The sequence below is a fragment of the Artibeus jamaicensis genome, unplaced genomic scaffold (assembly GCF_021234435.1).
Source record: "Artibeus jamaicensis isolate MK-2021 breed Jamaican fruit bat unplaced genomic scaffold, CSHL_Jam_final scaffold_612, whole genome shotgun sequence".
NCBI lineage: Eukaryota > Metazoa > Chordata > Mammalia > Chiroptera > Phyllostomidae > Artibeus > Artibeus jamaicensis.
The window spans coordinates 7,318,180-7,340,995 of NW_026522049.1; the positions used below are offsets into that span (position 1 = coordinate 7,318,180).

The following is a 22,816-nucleotide window of genomic DNA, read 5'->3' on the forward strand; positions in this document are numbered from 1 at the left end:
GCAAGCCATTCGCTGCTCTGAGAGTCTATTCCTAGATCAGAAACTCCCCAAGATGCTCTCCCTGTCGGAAGTGAGCAGCAGCACCTCAGCTTGCTTGTACTTCCAGCCCGCCTCCTTCTTTCTTCCAGTTCTTGTCTATGAAATTTTCCTGACCCGGAAGTAAATGAATGGTTGGGAAGCTGTTTCATTTTTATGAGGTCCAGGATATTTCTACGTTAGATATCACACCTTGTTTTCACTAGTAATAACTAACACATGTGTTCTGGATGGAAGTCACTCTGTTTCAAAGAACGCTGTGGATTTGGTAAGGTGGGGGCCGAGGGAGAGAGAGCCTATGAATGAATCAACATAGAAATAGTAAAAGGTTCTGATCCTTGGGGAGGAAGGAGAAACATAACAAAACCCTGATGTACTATATTTTATCCGTTATGTCTGCTGAGAAATTAGGGTCAGGACCCAGAAACTTTGCTCTATCTCTGGGTGTTTGTTTCAGCTCAGGTGGGGTGGGCTTGTCCTTTGATGGGTCATTTCCTTTTCTCCTTTCACATTCCAAGCTGCATTAAGATGACAAATTTCCCTTCCAGGCTCAGGCACAGACATGAAAACCTGAGCTATTGAGCTAACAGAGTGAGTGCAGAGGAGTCGATTTATTGTGGGGAGAAAGGGAGTGTTTGAAGACCACTAAAGAATTTGAGAGCCCGGCTCTGCATCAGAGCTCACACAGGATGGCCCGGATGCGGCCCCCAGCCAGACGCTGCTCTGAAGCCTCATTGCAACTCTCCAGGGTGGAAGAGAAATGTTAAATTAATTAAGAGACTTTTTTTTTTTAAAGCCCGTGCATGTATTGCGGAATACATTGCTAGCAGATGAAACTTCATTTGGACGTAACCTTATAGTAAGTAGTCTTTGCAGAAATATTTAGGGTGAAATAAGCACAATAAAGGTTTTATGTTCTTTTCTATCTGTGAATGGTGCAAGGCACACTTCTCTTTTCCCACCCTGCCTTTAGTAAGGGGGGAAGAAATCTTGGACGGCAAAGAGTAAGTCCGTCACATCAAACATGGCTGCGCTACATGCTAAAATGTTCAAAGTCCGGCCGAGATAGATAAAGGCTTTGATGGAAAGTGGATATTTCCCAGGGACATTACAAGCAATAATCCAGATGTTATGGTGTAATGCAACGAGTGTCCATGGATAGATCAGGAGCTCCAGCCAAGCCGCGCCTGATGGAGGCCTTAGCCTCGCCCTCCCATGCTGTTCCGCCATATGGAACCTATCTCTAGGCCCCCTTAATGACCAGCTTTGGATCCCATTTTCACAGAGCTCACAGAGCTAAGTGGGGCTGTTTTATGGACAAGTTAGATAGAAGCCTTTCCAAGATAAACATCCAATTTGAAATTAGGACATACCAAGCCACAAAATTATTTTAGGGCATATTTCATAGAAGCACTGCCATTTTTCTCAGGCAATTGCCAGACTGTAGGATGCCCTTTGATCTCTTGTGGACATTACTCCCTTCTTTATAAAAAGGATTTTGAAATAGTTGCAGTGTTTAGGGAGGAATATATCTGTCGGGACTTTGAAGCATGGCCCCGGGACAGGTCATGCATTAGCTTGTTGGTTGGCAAGTCAAACTTGGAGAAGAAAAAACTTGAAAAAAAAAAAAAGATGTTGCAGCAGGATATATGAATCAAAATCTCATTTTCTTTTTAAAAGTAGATGTTTTCAGCCTATGGGCTTAATAAACTATAAAATCTGTTAAGTGTATCTATACCTGTATGTTTGCATGTAGATATATAAATATATATACATGTACGCATACATATTTATATATGTGTCTGTATATCATGAGGGCATGTGTTGTTCTTAACAAAGAAAAAATGGCTTAACTTTAACTATTTCATAAACTTTCATTATGGAGCGTCTTTGGTTCACAGCCCAACAGCAAACAGAAGTTACGAGAGAATGTTTCTGTTCTCCAGGAGAGAGGGTTTTCTCTTCTTTTTAAAGTTAGTTTTTTTCTTATCGTCCATTCTCTGTCTCTGCACCTCCAGCCGTGTGTGCGTGTTTGTGTTTGTGTGCGTGCATTTTAAGGGGAAAGTGGCATGGGTATGAAGTTTGGGGGTGTAGATCACCTTAAATGTTGAAGGTGACTATAAAATGCCCGGCCAAATGCTTGGTGTGGCACGGGCACCTCATTCGTTCGGAGTGGCGCAGTGACGTGTGTTGGATGAGGTAAGCTGGGACATAATTAATACGGTACCGACATACCATTTGTTGTGATAAATTGTGACTAACTGGTGTCCGAGCACACTGGTGTCTAAACGATCTTGAAGATATATTGAGCAGATGACAGGGAGGATATATAGTGTTAGAAATTCATTGCTTTACTATGATACTCGGCACCATTTACATTCTCCAGTCCATTTATTCCTCCTTCAAATAACGTGGTCCAGGCTCGTGCCATTTTATTTATTGAACAGAGAACATAAATGAACTCCGCCAACTAAATGCGCGTGTACATTGTATTGGGATCCTCTCCCAGACACACTAACTATAGAAAGACATTGTGGGGATGGTCAGGGAAATGTGAATATGTTCTGGGTGTTTAATGAATTAAAGGAATTACGGCTACTTTTGTTGAGCACAGCCATAGCATGGTGTTTATATAAAAGCAGGTATGGATCTTGCTTTCCAGTAGTTCAGCCAGAAACAGTGAAGGATAAGTGAAATAAGTTGGGCAAAATGTTGAATAAGTTCCATGGAGATTTCGAATACTATTCTGCCTTTGTGTATGTTTGAAAATTTCCATACTGGAAATTAAAAATAAAGTATGCTTGACCTCTTTATACCTTAATAATAGGGGATGTTTGCCTTCTTCAATATTCTGTTGAAGGTGTGTGTGAGTAGGGATGAATAACATAATGTTGAAAAGGAAGAAAATAAGTTGACAGTTACTGAACCATCCTGGGTTCCAGGCACTGTGCTAAGTGCTTCACCCATCCTTCCCTCCCCCAGATCTGCAAAGCTCCTTTGGCTGGATGATTGCAGGCTCCATCTGAAGTGGCGGATCTTGCAATGCCATGCGCTTTTTAGTAGTAGCCCAAGGAATAAAGGGAAGTGGGGACAGATTCAAGTGCGAAGGAGAAATTCAAAACCATTATTTCTGAATGCCCAGAGGTATTGTTTCCCTGCAGAGCGATGCCTCGTTGCTTCTATCTCTGTCTCCCAGAATGCTTTGCTCCCCTTCCTGCTATTAATGTAGCCAAAGGCCCAGGTGAAGGATTCTGAGGCAAGAGCTGGGTGGGAGGACAGGCCAGTGCTGAATGCAAGTGTTGCTCCTATTCATCCTTCCCGAGTTCGCTACGAGCCCCTCCGTGCTGGAGAAGGCAATCCCGTTACTGTGATTGCAGATCTGCAGAAGCAATGAAGAGCATTAACGCTTGCACCAGGCAGGGAGTGCTCTTTGTGATCACATATCGAAAGCTGGAATGCCTGTGATCCCCAAAGTCGCCCTCGAGAATTATCAGCAAGTTGATCTCTCTTTATTATTTTTTGTTGTTGTTGCTCTAGTCCTCTTTGATACGCAGCCTGCGGCTCTCAGAGGCCTTGCGAAAGAACCAACTCTGGAACGGGATCATAAGTATAACTCTGTTGGAAGGGAAGAATGTCTCCGGGGGAGACATGACAGAGATCTTCGTCCTGTTAAAACTGGGAGATCAGAGGTACAAAAGTAAGGTAAGTCTTGTCAATTCCTTAAGGAGAACATGATCTTTAAAAAACAACGTTTTTGCAAACAAATGTTTTCCCACGTGACACTGGACAAAAATAGAAGTAATTTGTTTTTAACCCTCTTCACTATGTTAGGATTATTCCATAAAAAGTGGTCTCAATGCAGTCAATTAATATGGGTATTTCAGTGCTGACTATAGTTTATTTTCATCCAGTACCTAGAGCTAGGGAAAGCTTGCTAAGCAGTAGATTTGAATGCGTGATTTTTGTTTTGAAAGTAAACAAACTATGTTTCGTAGAATGCAGGACAATGATAATGAAATGTTTTCAAAATCTAACAAAAATAGCAATGTATATTATTTTGGGGGTTTCAATATTTGTGACAACTAAAATATTTTCAAAATTATATAGTTTTCTTTGTCTTGATAGTATTTACACACACAAAAAAGCACTTTATGTGTTGCTGGGTTTTTTTGCTCTGATTTAAAAAAAAACCCTAAAGTATTGAAAGTGGTTTGTTTTGAACAAAAGTAATGCCTTTTTTAACTCTCTTTAAAATCAGTCCTCTTATTCTGTTGATCCCAGTTCCATTTAATTTTTAATCTTAGTAATTTGGTGTGGTTTTTATTTCACAAACCATCGTCTCCAAACCATGGTAATTAATTAGTTTTACATAACTGTCAGACAGGAATATTTTCGATGGTCTGTGGATTGAGGGAACGAGGATACTGAAGAGCGAAGCCCCTTGCCAAAAGCCACATAAGAAAAAAACATCAGTGGGAGACTTTGAGAGTAGCCCCGAGCATATCTGCAGTTCGGGCTTTCCCGTGTAGGAGGCATAACAGATGCTGGCACATTGGGAACATGATCCGAGCAGGCGCGGAGTTGTCTCCGCCGGGCAGTTTGCAGTGCAAAATTGAACACCAAACGTCATTTACGCTGGCACAAGCACTCGAGATTCAAAGCTCGTGTTGAAGAATCATTTATAAAAAAGATGTGGAAAACTGACAGCAGGCTGTGGCAGAAATACGCAGATACTGTTTTAACTGGGTCGTTTCAGGCTGTGCTTGGCAGAGAGTGTATCCAGGGTATCCCCACTAAGATTCCTGTAGCCAGCCAAGGTCGGGCTACGGATTTATAGAAAAAGTATTCATCACTAGGCACACTTAGCCCTTTGGACTAAGGTGAAGTGTAGAATTAGTCCTATATCTGCTCCATTACCCCTTGAGGGATATTGCATTTAATTTGTGGTCTAATAGGTTTTTCTTTTTTTTTCCCATGGTTTCTAAATTCTGTGGTCTGATACGTTAAGTCCAATGTGAAAAACAGCTTAAACGATGCTACAGCTGAGGTCTGACTTGGCCCTGTCTGTTTTCCCATGACGTCATAGTGGTCACTAAGATTTAACAGTGGCCGCTGTGTCCTTAGGGCCTGGTACACAGGAACCAACATTTCTGCTCACTTTTTAGTCACTAATTGAATCTCTGTGTAAACGAAACAAAAAACGAACATCCTGCCAGCAAATCAAACACACGAGCAGTTTGAAATCACTCTCGGAGAACACATAAACACTCGTGGCGTCCTCCAGCCACGCTTGTTAATTTCTGAAGTTGGCTGCAGTCTTTTCTCGCACTCCCGGGACTGGGATCAGTAAACTGGGATTTAAAGGCAGGCGGCCATGTACAAGAGATGGGTTTCTTGTGTAATGCATCTGACGGATTTAATCAAGACCCCAAACTGTTAATTTATATAGTTCTGAAGCCAGTGCTGAATGAATGTGCCAGTAAAAATGATTTGATTAACCAATGAATGGTAGTTTCTGTAAGACTGAACAAATGTCTAAAACAGCCACTGAGATATGTCCTATGTATGTGTGTATATATATATATGTGTGTGTACATATATACATGTTATAATTTCTTGTGGGGTAACAGTATTCTTCCTAATTTGGTGGATAAATGATTAAATCTGAGAATCAGCTAAAAGAGTGGCAATGTTTTGCCAGTTCCCAAAACCTCTGAGTCCCTTTCCTTCCAAAAAAGGAGGGTTCAACTTTGTGAGGGACAGAGAGGTGCATTTTCTCCTGCTGCAAAATTTAGAAATGAAATGAATGTGTAGCTGCTGTCACAATGAATGGCATTTTGAAGAAAATAAATATTATAACCGCATGTTTTCTAGACACTGTGTAAGAGTGCAAATCCGCAGTGGCGGGAAGAGTTTGACTTTCACTACTTCTCTGACAGGATGGGCATTTTGGACATTGAAGTCTGGGGAAAGGACAGCAAAAAGCACGAGGAGCGTCTGGGCACGTGAGTCCGCTCTGCTTTCTCCATGGTGGGAGCTGCGTGCGGGCTTTCTGCACCAGGCTGGTCTTTCTCTGCTGGGCGTAGAGTCAGATCTCATGTCCCCACCCCAGGGAGTTAGGAGTAAGCTGGACCCTAATCTGGGGGAAGTTTTTTTTCTTTTACCTAATAAATGCCATGCAGAATTGATTAAAATGGAAGGAAGTAGTACGTTTCAGGAATCCTGTGAAGAAAGATAACACGCCATGCCAGGCTATTTGGGAACTGGTTATCTATACTTCCTATGCACCATGTAATTTTGGTTTTCCTAGTTAGTGAACTACTGTGTAATTTAGTAAAAATAGGATGTCAGGTGTCCCAAAATGATGGAAAATGTTCTTGATGAACTTGGTGGCCAACCATAATGAACTCTCTGGAGGCCAGCTCTGTTTGCTTTTATTTCTGTATTTTTTTGCCCTTCCCACTGAATTGACTCTTACCTAATGAACAATACTGAGTATTATAGCTTCCTTATAGGAGAGTAGTCAGCGTACAGTGAAGTTCAGTTGTCCTTGCGTCGTGGCTGACTCACAGTAAGCACAGAGGAAATGCTGCCGGTGGAAGCATCGCTGTGTCCGATCTTCGGACTAGCCAGTGAGTTAGCGGCACTGTCCTCCTTGTACGGATGGGGACGTGGACTGTGGGACCCTTACAGGCAACTGGGCCACAGAGCTTCAGAGCAGCGAGCATCAGGGTCAGGGGTCTATGTTTCCAAACTCCAGGTTCTTTGCACCAATTCGCTGCCTTTCGTTCTTCTCCTATATACCTGACATGTCCAAAAATCATTTTTTGTAGAAAATAAGCATTTAAAGGGCTTTCAACAAATGTTTGTCATCTTTGTCAAGCTAGGATCTCCGAAACCCCACTTTCAGGGAGATGCCTTGGGGTCACCCCTTGGAGATGGAGGGGGTCTCCGGAAATTTTCCCCTGGAGCCAGCACATCTGGGGTTCCATTGGGAGGAAAAGTTTTATGGCTGAAAACTAAAGATCAAAAACCACTCATGTAGTATAATCTCTTCGTTTTACAGACGAGGGAATACAAAGACCCAGGGAAATGAAATTTTTTTCCATCAGCAAAGAATTTAGAGGCAGAAATGAGATGAGTCCCAAGCTTACCCCAAACCCCATGCAGGGCTTTTTCTGTGTGAGATACTTAGCACAGTGTCTGGCACCCAGACTCTTAGCTCTTCTTGCTTTTATGACCTGTCTCACCCCAGTAGCTCACCCTGAGGTAGGTCCTGCCACACTCTCTGGCTCATGCAGGAGGTTGAATTGTGGTCCAGCATTTCACAGCTGCTACCTGTCTGATTTCTGGTCTGGTCTCACCTCCCCCTCCTCCATCTCCTCAGGGTAACTGAGACACCTCATATACTTCTGAGTACCTCTGACACTTGTCACCACGGTGACATACCAGTACCCTGCCAACACCCATTGGTAGGAGGATCAGGAATTTTTTTGCTAGCCTGTGGAGTAAGGATCAGTTACATCAATGTGCAGATGCAGAGAACTCTAAGTCCCGAAGTGTTATCTGAATAGTGGGGATTTGGACCTCCCGTGATGAATGGCCCCCGTGTTATTTTAGTAGGAACGTTGAATAATGCCCCTTCACTCCACATGTCACTGTGCTGTCCGCACAGAGGGGACACTGTGCTGTCCCCTCCCCTCCCCCATAATAGGAAATGCATTTCCCAATGAGTGTTGAATTTCTTCACAGACACAGAAACTAATTTAAGATGTTCCTTTCATTTCGTGTCTTGTCATTTGGGTGTTTATTTATTCTTATTTAGCTATTTCCTGTTTGTAGCTTAGATGTATACCTGCCCGCGGTCATTCTGTCCTTTCTCTTCATGGATGTTAGAGCTTTTTTCAGTATCCTTTTCCTTTTTCCTCTCCTGCGGTGCAAAAGATAACAAAAGTTATCTCTCGGGAGCTGGTTACACAGCATTATCCTGCCTTGAACTTCCAGGTGGGGTGAGACCTAGCCGAAAATAGGTACCGATTCTCCCAGTGTGGAAGAGATTATGCTAGCGTACACATACCACAGACCTGTTCCTTACCACTTCCTTCTTATGGTGAAATTCACACTTTTTTCTCATATTCTTTTTTTTAAAGGATTTTTACATTTATTTTTGGACAGAGGGGAAAGGAAGGAGAGAGAGAGAGAGAGAGAGAGAGAGAGAGAGAAGCATCAATGTATGGTTGCCTCTTGCACGCCCCCTACTGGGGACCTGGCCCAGTATGTGCCCAGGCATGTGCCCTGACTGGGGATCAAATCAGTGACCCTCTGGTTTGCAGGCTGGCGTTCAATCCACTGAGCCACACCAGCCAGAGCTGAAAATGATATTTTCTTTTCTTTGTTGTTGTAATTCGAAGGCTCAGTTATTTGCTCTCCCGAATGTTGGGAAATGCCTTTTTGCATTAGGAGTCCCTTTGACAGTGTGAGTCCTAAGTGTCTTCTAAGGCCTCTCTGTCCCAAAGTTTGTTTTTGAACAACACCTTGATGCAATAATTTAAAGCTCTAATAACCTCTCTGAGGAAATTCGTGTCCATGGAGCTTCCCCTTGCAGGCAGCTTGACACGAAGGAAGGAACACCAGCCCTTGAGTTGGACATCCTGGGCTTGCTGGTTGCCATAGCGTTTGTAGCTAGGTGACCTTGGGCTGTGAACTTGCTTGTGCAATCTAGTTCCCTATCTGTGTGGCCAGGCCGCTGGCCAACTGCAGGGTCATCGTGACTCCCAGCAACAATGTTTATTGGGTACTTAGGTCTTTTTGAGCCCTGAAATTGTAGACATTGCTATTACTATTCATCTTGAGATTTCTCTGTATGGCAACTATAGTTACAACACTTGCCACTAAAATTATGCAATTTAAGTACATGAAGTATGATGAGTAAAATTCTGTACCTTGTTTTTTCCAACACAGGATAAACATTTTTAATTTCCTCTGTAGAAGTGAGCAGTGAATTTCTCCAAGATCATGGTAGTATAGATATTTGTTGAGTGAGGGATGGAGCAGTGTACATTAATTTGAACAATGTTGGGGTCTATAGCTGTGGATAAAAAGTTGGGGTACTGGGCGGGTGTGTATAGAGAAATCACATTAGCATTGGTGGGTTGTTAGCTTGGTGACAATGAAAACATGGACCTGCCTGTCACTCAGCCTCCTCTAAGCTCTCCCAAATCATGTGGGGCTTTCTGAAACCCTGCTGTGTCATGGTGCACCTGCCACATGAGCCACGGGTGACTCCTGAGCAGGTCAGTGCTGGTTGCTGGTGAGATGAAGGAGCTTGGGCAGTTCCCCCTGAAACCAGATTTACTCATAGGCAAAGAAGAAAGGGAAGGAAGGAAAGAAGGAAGGAAGGAAGGAAGGAAGGAAGGAAGGAAGGAAGGAAGGTCGGTCTTTGATTCTAGAGCCCATCAGTGGTCCAGAAAGAGTGAAGTTTTAGGGGAAGTAAGATCTGGAGCTAAGTTTAAGCTGCTTCTGCTTTTAAACAAAATCACAAAAATATAAGTTATAGACTCTTCCATTGCAAAGCTGTTCCATTTCAAAGTAATCATATCATTTTCTCAATGCATATCTTACATATCAAGGTGACTCTACAGATTAACCTGTTATAGAATCTCCTACACTTCATTTAGACTGGAAAATTTAAGAATGAAAATGCTCCAGCCCATTCAAACTGGGCTGCCTCAGAGCCTGTGTCCTCAGCCCCGCAGGGTGACTTAGAGAGGGGCCCTGACACTCCACCGGTTTATTAGTGACTCTGACGCCTTGGAGAATCGGGGCTGGAATATTTCTCTGGACAAATTGCATTCCATGTCGTTGATCTGCTTTTACAGCCACGCTTGACACATTCACCATTTTCTTCCTGTTCACCCCCTTCCTTAGCCTGTGAGATTTACAGCTTTTAAAACTATAGCACTCTTTTCTGCCCCTTGCATTTAAGTTAAAAGCTGACCAGTCTGTAATATAAAACATAGAATTATGGTAATGAATAAGAGGTTAAAAGCTATCACGGCAAGGGAAACTTGAGCAGGTTGGGCTGACTGATATGGTAAAATTATGTGTTGAATTAAAACATTAAAATGCTGTGGGATTAATGGAGAAAGACACGCGCACAGGAGGTCAGAAACAATGCTATATCAGCACATTAACTGCCTGTTGGCTCCCGAGGGTAGCTTTAATATATGCCTGTTGCAGAGGGGAAAAAAAAGTAATTTAGCCTTGTTTTCTTCAGGTGAATAGAACCATCAGTCTGGGAGGAGCCTAGTTGAAACTATGTCTTTCCATTCCTTCCTTATATATGGGGGGAAATAGAGATTGCCAAAGATTTCATTGCTTAACCAAAAACACTGCCTTTATAATTTGGATATTTTGGCTTTGAGTTTTGTTACACCACTGGAATTTATTATTTTTTTGTTTGTTCATATTATTCAACAAAGAGGGAGCCCATCAAGTGTCAGACAACTTGCAAAGGGCTGAGGGTTCAGTATAAAATGATACAGATGTGGGTCCTGTCCTCAGCCTTTAGTGAGTTTTGGGCTACACAGGTAAGCAGGCAGTGGCTTAGGGGCAGAAAGAGTCCACCTTCTGCAAGAAAAGAGGTTTAAGATGAGACCTGTGTGATGGGAGGTCATTCACCCAACAAGGAGATTAGAGGAGAACTGTCCAGAAACGTGGGACAGCAAGGGCAAAGGCCTAGAGAGGAGGGGAACACATTCTAAGACCCTTGAAAGGAATGGGAAGGGTGGGTGGCATCCCAAGATGAGACTGGAGAGCAGAGTGGGAGTGAAGCCTCAGCACCGCCGGCTTCCATCTCCTGCAGGTGAACCATGGCTGCTCCTCTCCAGGTACAAGCTTATCAGCGACTCTGCCATTTTTGCCCCCCATGATGTAAAGCTTGTGTAGCACCTTCTGAATGAGTGTGAGATGCGGTCACTGCCCTTGTCCCTGAACTCATACCCGATGCCTCTGGAACAGACCTAATTTGCCAATGCTAATTAATCTCAATTTTTTTTACGTGGATCCTCTGCGCACATGTTTTCCACATCCATCTTTCAGGTAGAAAAGCAATTTCATAAGTTTTATTGCTTTATCATTTTTTAAAAAATTTACATCCACATAGTTGAATAGATTGGCCAGGATTTCTTAGGCTGTGGTGAGTTGAAAGTTATTTTTTAAAAATGCCCTGGCCAGTGTGGCTTAGTGGATTGAGCGCCGGCTTGAGAACCCAGTCAGGGCACATGGCTGGGTTGCAGGCCAGGTCCCCAGTGGGAGGGGTGAACAAGAGGCAACCAGACATTCATGTTTCTCTCCTCTCTCTCTCTCTGTCTAAAAATAAATAAATAAAATCTTTAAAAATATTCTTATGTCAATATTTCTGATATGTTTATCAATATGTTTGTTCTGTCAGCAACCAATCTTGTCCATTTTTAAAATGCTTTCATTGGCATAATTCAGCATAGCTTAATGATCAGCATTTTTCTAGGGCAGGCATCAGCAAATTAGGGTCCCTGGTCCACATCCAGATGGCTACCTGTTTTGCGAATAAAGTTTTATTGAGAAACAGCAGTTCGTTTGTCTATGTTGTCTATTACCGCTTTTGCGCTACGTGGGGAAGGTTGAGTATTTGCAACAAAGGCCAGGATGCTGAGACCCATCAATTTAATTTGCTTCCTCGAGTCCCTAGGAAATTAAAAGAAAGTATCAGGCTGAAATCACTCATTAGTTAACTGAGATTGTAAATGCCATTCATTCTGTGCTGAAACCCCCAGTCTGTTCTTTATAGGGCTCTGCCTCTTTCATAGATAATATTGTGCAGGTGTTTTTTCTTCATTAGCTGAATAACCTTTAAAAACGAAATAGGTGCAAAAGTCTCCCAGTGGGTGGCAATGACTGAAAGTTCATGAAAATGTATTGGCTGTGCATTTCATCTGGTACAGGATTTAGCATTTGTTTAAAATAAGAAACTGCTCTGCACAAGTAAGTTGCGGCTTTGAGCAATCACTAGGAGAGTTGGCAAAGTTATTGTAGATATGTTACTAGGGCTCTCAGTCTTCTTAGGTAACTTTTCAGGATTAATGTCATGACCATTTTGAATGATCTACAAACATTTCTCTTGTCGCCTCATGACGCATCATTGTGACTCACACAAATTAGTTGCTCTCTGAGCTCTTACCTCGAAATAACTTTTGTTGGTTAAGAAAACCAACAAAACCACCACCATAACAAAATGGTACACTTAGGACAAAAGTAAATTTCCATTATTAATGATATTAAAATGAATGTGCCTTAAAGAGGTTATTGCTAATTTGTGAGGAAAAAAGTGATCGTTAGAGAAAATTCTCACAGATTTGGAGCCTTCATTTTTTCATAAGAGTTTTATTAAAGGAAAGGGCATGTGACCATATAAAATAATGCTCAACCAAGTATTCCTGCATTATAGATGCATTACTGCCGTATCAGTTAAGGATTTGTGGGTACTTAGTTTTACAGAAATGGCAGAGTTAAAGCCCCGGAACTTTCTTTTGAAGCAAAATTAATCCCCCACTTCCGTGCTTGCTTATTAAATAAAAAATAGTTTGTAACCTCTCTTTGCACAACAGTAAGCTTTAACTTTCAATACGCTCCAGGAAAAATTTGTTTTGATTCAAGTCATACAGGATTATGTAAAAAGACATATTTTTTGTAATGTGCCTTCAGTAGAAATACATAATGGATTTATTACATGCAAAAACTCTGATGTCTAATTGCCACCTCTTCTTGTAACTTGAATCACTTGTGTTAATTAGAAAATACCCACCTATGTTTAATTTTTATACATTCCTGTCAGTATTAAATTATTTTTTTATTCTCTAATAAAAAATGGTATAGACTTTCAATACTATTGATATTTTTCCTTTTAATTGGGAAGGGATTACGAGCTTACTTTCAATTTTATTAAACTGGAACTTTTTACAAATCCATATGGCTCAAAATTGTCATTGCTTTATAGTCTATCAGGTGAGTTTACTATTTCTAATTATCTGCACACATACCAAGTCCACTGAAAATTTAGGGTAAGAATCCATCCTTGTCACACATTATGAGAAGGAGCAGTGCTTTCATCCTTTTATAAAGTCTTAAATATTCATCTGACTTAATAGCTTCAGAGGACAAGGAAGAATTACGCACACAGTCCGTCCTTCCCTCTCCTCCACCCTTTTACGCACCAAGAAAGCAGGTGTGGCCCAGGCAAATCCCAAGTTTTCCGTGTGAAAGCAAATAAGCGCTTAGCACCTCGGTCCCCCGTTATTGGTGTTTGCTTCTGTATTTAAATGTGTTTGAAGTTTTCAACATCCCCAGAACGTGAGCTGTTAAGAGGCAGAAAACACACAATTTATAGCAAATGTGGACAGCCTTTCCTTAGTGCCTCGAAGTGGGATCCTGAACAGCACTTCATGCTCCATTTGTCCAAAAGGAAACCCCATGGAACCGGGCCTAGTTGGAAAACACCTTAACGTGTTTCTTTAAATAAAAACTCACCTGTTAGTGTGTTTCTGGAAGAAAATAGTTTTTTCATAAACTCTCTCCCATGTACATTTCTCTCTCTCTCTCTCTTTTTTTTTTACCCTTTATTCTCTTTGCTGGAAAAAGGCACAGTGCAGAGAAACCATACAGAGCCATGATACTTAAAGTAGGAAACTTTTTTTCTCCCTAGTTCTTACAAGTTTTTATTCATTGATTTTTAGACAGAGAAAAGGAGAGAGGGGAAAGAAGGGAGAGAGAGAGACACCGATTTGTTCTTCCACTTACTGACGCATTCATTGGTTGATTATTCTATGTGCCCTGAACAGGGATTAAACTCACAACCTTGGCCTATGTGGATGAGCCACCCGGCCAGGGCTTCTCCCTAATTCTTGATCTCCTTATCTTTCAACAGCCCTTATTTGTCAATGGTCCGACTCCTCTTTTTATTTGCAATTCCACTTTCTTTTGTCCCTCCTCTTCTCCTTCACTTCAGAATGTGTTGGGCTGGGAATGTAATGAGCCAGGGGAGCCCCAGCCACCACCCATGCGCGGTGTGGTTTCGGGGGTGAGAAATTAACATGGGTACTTTGGATGTTCCAAAGTGGCTGTGAGTTGACCGCTTTTCTTTCTCTGATTTCTGCTTTTCCAGATGTAAAGTGGACATCGCAGCACTGCCACTCAAGCAGTCTAACTGCTTGGAGCTGCCCCTGGACAGCTGCGTGGGGGCTCTCCTAATGCTGATCACGCTCACTCCCTGCGCGGGAGTTTCCATCTCTGATCTGTGTGTGTGCCCCTTGGCAGACGCCAGCGAGAGAAAGCAGATCACCCAGCGCTATGTGAGTTCTTCGCTTTGTTACACCGTTCCCACTTGCTCCGCCACCTTTAAGTTGCACCAAGGTCTATGAATCGAGAAACTGCATAAAAAGAGACCTTTGTCCCAAGTTTAATGGTGTGCCTCATAAAACAAGACATCAGATCTAGGGATTGGTGCGTTAATGAGAGAGTAGAAGCAGATTAGAGTTTACCTTCTTGCTCTTTTACAAACCACCAGAAGTATTTTGAACTTACAGTGTTAGGTACTTTTTGGAGCAAATCGAAGTTCTCAAGAAGGCCACCTACTGGGTAGCATGTCTGCATATGGGAATAGGACTTTAAACAGAAGTTCACAAAAGTCGTTCTTTTTAAGCAACCATTCGTGTTTGCAACGTTATCGATGCTTTTCCAGAGCCTTTTAGGTTTAAGTGAGAAATGCTGCTGTCTTATAAAGCAAAGCTGGGCCCTTGACAGGCCCAGAAGACTGTGGTTCTATGCCCCTTGGGACAATGTTGGCAGTCTGAGATTTTTGTCTAAGTAGTACAATGTGCTTAGAAGTCCCCTCAGCCCTTGTAAATCAAATAGCTTTGTCATCTTCACTTGTTTTTTTCCCTGCTCCAGCTCTCTAGGTGTCTTGATTTGCATTCCATTTTTAGCGCATCTTCTGTGCAAATCAATATGTTTATTTCATTGCCACACGTGGAAGACATGCTTTAGGAACGTGGCATAAAAATGAAGCAAAGATGAATCTTTATTTAATGGGAATGTTATTCTCAGCATAAACTCTAGTGCCTCCAAAGCTTTCCCTGGACAGGCATGTTGATTAATTGAAAAACTCTTTGTCTCCAGGATTACAGAACCCAGCCACACATCTTATCGTGAACACAAATTTCTTTGTACGAGGTTGGCATACTCTAAAGATGTTTTGACAGAACCCACTGTTCGTATTTTTCTGATGGCTTTAGTGAAGCCAATGAAAAGCTGGTGATGAGAAATAAAACTTCTCTCCACATTTTTCTAATGGATACATTGCACATTTTACCAAATTCCTGAGGAGTGTCACATATTGATAAAGTGGCACTAGGAAAATCATGGTGACTACTTTCAGTAATGCCTTGGGACTCACAGAGCACTAATTGAAAAGAGATTTGGAAAGACTAATCAACATAGAAGCATCAAGGTTTTTTTTTTTTTTCCAGTTACCAAGCTGGCTGGCCTGTTTAAGAGGGAAACACTATATTACAAGATACAAGTTTCAGATGCCTGGATTTGTTTTTTAGGTTGTGAGAATAGACAAACCTTCAAAAGCATTTCCACCTCTACATTGAAAAGTATTTTACTTAAATTATTTTCATTTAAACTTAAACACTATTTTTTGTTGGTATTTTTTAGGTTGAAAATACAGAGCAGAAACCACTTTTCGAAAGTTCTTAGAAATGTACTATTTCTAAGAATAGTACATTTGTAATGGTACAAAAAAGGTTAAGCAAACCTTAATGATTATGAAGCTTTTATTATTTTAACTCCAAATGCCTCAGTAATAAGGGTTTTTCTACCCTTCCATAAACCCCCAGGGTCTGCTTATCACAGGTTTTTAGTTATTGGATGATGGCAGAAAAATGGTATCAAAAGTGGCATCTCTTTTACTGCTCATGTTATAAAAGCATCTAAAGAGAATTTATCTGCTTATATCTCTTCTATCTCAGTTTTTGAAGGATGCAAACTACATAGACATCTAAAGATTGCTACACCTGCTTAAGAATTAATAGATACATTGAATATATATTTACTAATTTAATATATCAGTAGGTGAGGCAAGAGTAGATTTACAGTTGCTCATATTGAAAATAATACAGTAATTATTAAATAATAATACAAGAATAAACGGTTTCACGTAGTCACAACCATAAGCCTACTTTTGTCCTACTGTGTTGAAGCTTTGGCTCATGCAAAGTAAGCCTTAAAATAAATGTGAATAAAAGGTGATACTTGATGCTCAATCTCCGATTTAATGAGCTAGCTAAAGCATGGACCAGAAACGCACTCTTATTTCCATTCCCGACTCTGTTTGCCGTGCTAATAAGTATCCGCAGAGGGTCCAAGTTGAGTCCTCTGGTATCCATAAAGTTCGCACAAACTAGGTCAGAATAATGGTGCCTTTCTGGGTGATTTAAAAGTTTCATTAAAGTGAAAGAAGGGGAAAAGGAGAAGGAATGTGGTTGCCCACATATTTTCCCGGTGGGATGCCTGCGCTTTCACCAGGGGGCGATGCTAAAAGTTGATTGTATGTGTTTGTAATGTGTTTCTTTTGAGGCTGTAGTTAATTAATTCTCAGTCACTTTTAATCTGGTTGCTGTCAAAACCTAACTGTCCTGTTGACGGATATGATGCCCTTTGCGAATGTTTCTAAGCCTTACATGAGAAAGGTGGCAATCGGCCCCGAATGTTCTTCCTTTAGGACTTTGTGTCATTAAATGGTACGTTAGAAAGCTGTTTTCATTTGTGATCCATGTTTCTCTCCCCTTCAGAGCTTACAGAACTCCCTGAGAGATATGAAGGACATCGGCATTGTACAAGTGAAGGTTTTGAAGGCAGTGGACCTCTTAGCTGCAGACTTTTCAGGTACATAACATCTTCATTCCTTTTTAATTTTTACCTGTCTCTCTCTTTGACATGATCTATGGCATAGCAAAATGTCTTCATAAGTAGATGCATGTACACAGCAATCACGCTCTTCCAAATGGAGCAGTGATTTTCAACCTTTCTCATCTCGTGGTACGCATAACTCATCACTAAAATTCTGCAGTAGACCAAAAAATGTTATATACTTTTGCCAACCTGGCAAAAAATATGTATTACTTACTCTTTTTGCTCCAAAGTGGCTTTTTAAAATATCATGTGCCTATACTCGTATATAAGGATTTCTGGTACCAAGAGTCAACCAATCAGACAGAATCTTATTATGTGTATAAAATGTTGTCAGCGGCAAAGTGGCTCCATGGCCAAGATTTTGGGTTACTGTTATAGAGAAGTGTGTCAAATCAGCTGCCACACTCAGCGTTTGTAACTAACACTGTTTTCCACAAGGCTTTTCTTGGTGCTTCACTAATTGAAACTTTCAGACATTGGCTAGAATAGACATGCTTTGTGCTGAACTATGCTTGACTGGGAAGGGAGAAATCCGGACGTTCCAGTGTCTGAATGGCGGGCGACTCTCCACCCATCACCAAACCACCCCCCTGTACCAACTAACAACTTAGACACCTGCAAGACAGGTGTTCTTTACCAAGTAACTTGATGAATACAAAGAATATTATATACAGCATGGTTCTATTGACGTGGTATTGCATGTTTATTTCTTTCTCATGGTTTTAGAATGCTGTCTTCTCTCTTCCTCCAGCAGAAATAATTATACTGAATTTATGTAACCTCTGAACTTTTGATACTGAGTTTGAGGAAGCTCAAACTTTGGAAAAGAGAATTTTAATTTTAAGCGCTTTACAAAAATGATGGAAAACATTAACTTTGTTTAAGAAAAAAAATTCTCCCTCTCCCTCAGAAAATAAAACTATGGAAATTACCTCTTTATAAGCTCCAAAAGAAGATGATCTTGACCTTAAGGAAATACCCAGTGAAAAATCCAAAAATTTAATTTTGGCCAATACGAATATATAATTTATCAGGGTTGTAGATAAAAAAACATTGAAATGACTATTTCTAACAGCTATTAATTAGTTGGAAATATTTATAGTATTATACTGACTTATGAAAACAATTCAAACATTTCTCATGTGCCTTTGGTATTAGTAATTTTGTTATCACTAGTGCATGTGTAGAGTTATCTTCCAGTTTTACAATGCAAATTATTTTTACTTCCACCTAAGGATGTAGATACAGCACTTATTAAACCTACTGTTGTTGATATCTCAAGAAATTTTGTCTCACGTCTATTATCTATCTATCTATCTATCTATCTATCTATCTGTCTTGTTAATAAATTTAAGGCTTTGATCTATCCCCATCTCATTTAGAATGACCTGCCCATTTCTGCTAACCAAATCAGTCCTCTCCTAAACCTTGCTTTAAATCCACTTCCACGATGAATTCTTTGTGGACTTTAACCAGCCAAATTAAATTTCCTTGAACTTGAGTTTCCTCTTCTGCACCAACGTCCCTAGCCTCCTAGAGGATTAAACGAGAACCCGAGTCCAGCACAGAGTCTTGCCCAGAGTGGGCTGAAGCATGGCTCTCTCCAGCCAACGCCATCACCAGGAACCAGGAATGTCCTTGTCATCCTGTGTCACTGGACCATGACACTCTTCAGAGGGGTGGTAGGGATGTTCATATGTTGGGTTTACCTGCATGGGTCCCCTTCGATAAAATATGGGGCTAAATAGGGACCAGAAATGCACAGATATGGCATATAAGAGATATAAGGAAATAGAGATCAAAGATGGGAGTACCTAGTCCACTGGTGGGGACATGAGGGAAGTTTTCATGGAAAAGGTGACATTTGCTAAAAAAGCAGAGATTATTATGAGAGCGCTATAAAGGTAATGACCTGGTGGCGTGTGTCCATCAGGGCCTGGTTCAGTGCCAGGAGCAGAGTGCATGCTTAATAAATATCGGTCAGATGAACGACATGACCTCTAAAATGCATTTATGACTTGTCATTCGACTTCTGTAACTCATATAAAGGTAAAATTATTTAAATGAGAAACCTCTACTTGCCGTTCAAGGAATGTAAATGGATTTTTAAGTGGTGTCAGAAATAGGAAAGGCTATTGAGTGCAAGGTGCTAAAACACCGTGAAACTCAATCGCCAGTGGTGTGACCATGTCAAGGTGACTTGGCTTCCAAATGCAGAAGAGGTCACCGAGTTGTTTTATCTGCAAAAATAGGTGGAGCAAAGAGGAAAGTGCAGACCCGAGTGTGTACATGTCAGTTTGCCTGGGGGTGTTTGCTCAGTACCATTGGGGAACATTTGGGTGTTTCATTTATTATGGGAAATAATTTTTATCCCAAGTAAAAGTACTTGTTATTGAAATTTTATGGAAAGGCCCTTTATATTTGGAAACTTTGGGGGGAAAGAAATCAATCCATAAAGTATTCTAGAAACGCCTAAATGTCTTTGTTCCTTCTTCCTACTCTCTGCCTGTTTATTCTGTGATATTAATAAATGCAGCATTTTAATGAGCTTTGATGGAATTATCTTCAGAGAGTGCTGGTGCCGGGTGTTCTATGGAGACACGTAGCTGAAGCTTCCAGTTTCTAGGAGGAAGTCTGGTCCTCATTAGCTGGGACAGCTGAGTGTGCAGGAGCCACAGCTCATGTCCACCTGTGGCCGTGTACCACAGGCTGCCCATCGCTGCCCTGCTGCCCAGTCACCACGGGGCTTTCATTAAAAGTGTCCGATGGTTTCCCCGGAGCAAGTGCTGATGAAATGTCACGTTGGTGTCTCTGGAGGAGCTGCTCTGACACCTCCTAACAGTCTCCGAGAAACGCTTTAGTAGCTGTTTCAGCCTGGGCTAAGGAAGCCAGCATCATCTATGTCAGCATTAAGCCCAGAGCATGTACCCTGTCTCATGTTCATGGCCGTTGAGACAGTGTGTTCTTGAACACTGGCGGATTCCTCCCTACTGCATGCCCTGCAAATCATTCCCAGAGTAAAGCGGTCTTTGTAGAAGCAAGAACTTTACAGATGCATTTTGGCATCCTTTAGATTTGGGCTGTCTAACATCTGAACCCCCTTGTAGGATGGGGCGGTGCCCATGGTATGTTTTGGAGCAGGGCTCAGAGCCCACTTTCATTCACGGAAGCTGAGGAGCCTGCCCTCCCTTTCTGAGCACTGGTAGTTAAGGCACGGGTGCTTGGCTGGGCAGAAGCAATCAGATGCCCCCTCTGAGGCCTTGACATCAAGTGAGGCAGAAGCAGACACAGGGAACTCATATTGGAGGCAACTGTCCTCAAGCTCCAGAGACAGGTGTGCCTGTGGGGTCCATTGCCTTGGGAAGCAGGTGCCATGCCAGACATTTCCCAGTGTGACCTATGAACTGAGATTTTAGTGCCTGTGTCTTCCTAAGCACTTCTCGGTTTCAAGTGCTTCCTCAAGCCTGATCAGGGAATGTTTGCAATGATTCTGAGAGCCATTTAATATTATTTTAATGAATGCATATTCTGCTACTTTTAGCCAGGGGCCATTTTCGTTGTTTGTGACTGACAGCGCAAACTCATCCATTTATGTCCACGGCTTGATCACTGCCTACTGGCCGTGATCATAGCACTGACTTACAAGCTCCAGCCAGGCATCTAAGCATCCAGGCCTCTAGTCAGTTGTGTGGAATCTCCTGTTTCAGGCTGACCCTTAGCCATGCATCTGCTCTTCTTATCTCTCTCTCCCTTTTAAAAAATATAATCTTCCTGCAGGCTCCTCACATGTCAGTCTCTCTAGTGATGTGCAGTATCTTCTGGTTATTAAGTGCATTAGATGTAAGTTCAGCGACCTAATTGGTCGGCCAGCAGGTCAAGAGGCCTGAGCACTCTCTGCATTAGGCCCTGGCCTGGATCTCCTTGGCCATTTGCTGGAGGAGCATCTGTCCTCATGCCCCCAATTAATTTAGTGCGCGCTGCTTTGTAAATTGCAGTGAGCTGCGGCGGCGGGCCATGTGTTCCTGTCGTACGGACATTACAGAGCCATTCATTCTTTCCCTGACAGCTGCACTTCTGGATCTTCCTGGCAAACCCAGCATCAGGGGAGAGAATCTTTACGTGGTGACTTTCTGGGTCCAGCTTTGGGTTTGGGGTTTTCTCACCATCTTTATTTATTTATTTTTCTTTTGGAAGCTGTGTGAGATAGGATGGGAAAAAAAAAGGTGAGGTGAAATAAGTAAGGGGTAAGCTTTATTTTTCTTTTTAAGGTAAAAACTTTGAGCTGACTTTTGGGAATTATACTTTTGCATGTATGTGAGCACCAAAAATGTTGCATAGTTTCTCACAATGTCCTAAGTATCCAGGGACCATACATGTTTGTGGACACTTATCCCAAAGCAGTTTTAACCCCTAAATAGCCACGTTCATGCTTTTTCTCGCTTCTCTCACACCGTACACAAGCCTCTAAGGTATCGTAGGCTGTGGGTTGTAGAAGAGCACTGATCTGTATTAACTCAAAAGGAATCCAGGAGGGAAACAGAGATGAGCTACTGTTTTGAAACAAACCATTGAAGGTGTGCTTTCACACATGGCAAGTGAACACCTGCTTCTAGACACCTGTGTGGTCATGGGCACTCCAGGCTGCACCTGGGTTGAGTGTCTGCCCCGATCTGTTAATGATGTTAAAGTTTCAACACTTTCAGGACCTGTTCTTCTCCCGAATTCCCCCACAGGGCTTCTGCGTGGCTTGCTGGAAAGAGGGCACCCCTTCGTTCTTCCAGCCAGCACGGTTTTAATGTTAGAGAAGCATGTGGCTTCTGACCACGTGGCCTCTGTCGCTTCTGAGATTCATTTGTCTCTGACCAATGTCTGTGTTCTGTTTCCAGGGAAGAGTGACCCTTTTTGCTTGCTGGAGTTAGGCAATGACCGCCTTCAGACACATACCATTTACAAAACCCTCAACCCCGAGTGGAACAAGGTTTTTACATTGTGAGTGCTTTAGCTTCTGAAATATGTGGCGGGGAGGGTGGCTTGAACGTAGAGACCAGTTTTCCCTGATATGTTTGGGGCAGCCTAGGCTTTTGAGTGGAACTTTCTGTCCATTTTTATGTGCCAAGAATGAATTTTATTGTTTTTTTTCTTCTGAAAACCTTTTATCCTTTCATTTTTATAGACTTTAGTGTTAATAATAGAAGAGACCATTTGGAACTGCATGGGAGTGTTAAAAGAGGCATATAAAGCCAATCTTTTAGTGACTAAATTAATCTGTGAGTAAATGGAAGCTGCCCTATATGCAGATGGATTCATTTCTGGGTTAAAGAAAATTACAAACACAGACCCACCTTAAATTCAAGAAGCTTATATATTACATCATTATTTTAAGGCCTGAAGGCTTATATTCTGCCAGTCTTTTGGAAAAAAAAAAGATTATCTGTGATTCCTCAAATACTCCCAAAGGCTCCTTGCATTCCAGCTAATCTGAATGAAATGCTCCGTAGTGATGCCCTGTGCACTTTCAAACTCAGGCATTTAGGAGGCTGAATGTATTCCCTAGTTTGCCATAGATTCTGAGGCACCTAAGCATCCAGGTGTGGCCCCTGTCGAATCAGGGTAAAATAAATGGTGGCATTCTATCTTCACAAGACAGAAGAAGTGCTCTGTCTGGCTTATAACAGAAAGAATAGAGTTGGTGTTTAATGGTGTTAATGGTTCCCAAGTAGACGGTTCCCAAGGATCCGTAAGTGGGTGAACTCTCTGCTAAGCAGGTCTG

The 22,816-nt window shown here is 41.8% G+C and overlaps 1 protein-coding gene across 5 annotated transcripts in view; it reads left to right on the forward strand.

Annotated features, from left to right (window-relative positions):
* The window catches only part of MCTP2 (multiple C2 and transmembrane domain containing 2), a 137,584-nt gene that overhangs the window by 58,845 nt on the left and 55,923 nt on the right, over positions 1-22,816 (forward strand). For 3 of the 5 annotated variants that reach the window (XM_053658865.1, XM_053658867.1, XM_037145086.2), the window contains 5 exons: positions 3,574-3,738; positions 5,911-6,041; positions 14,234-14,420; positions 16,926-17,019; positions 21,933-22,035. In XM_053658865.1, coding sequence (XP_053514840.1) covers positions 3,574-3,738; positions 5,911-6,041; positions 14,234-14,420; positions 16,926-17,019; positions 21,933-22,035 — 680 coding nt within the window. Of the gene's footprint in view, positions 1-3,078; positions 3,181-3,573; positions 3,739-5,910; positions 6,042-14,233; positions 14,421-16,925; positions 17,020-21,932; positions 22,036-22,816 lie in introns of those variants that run through there. The other 2 variants (XM_037145088.2, XM_037145090.2) reach the window with 2 other exon arrangements.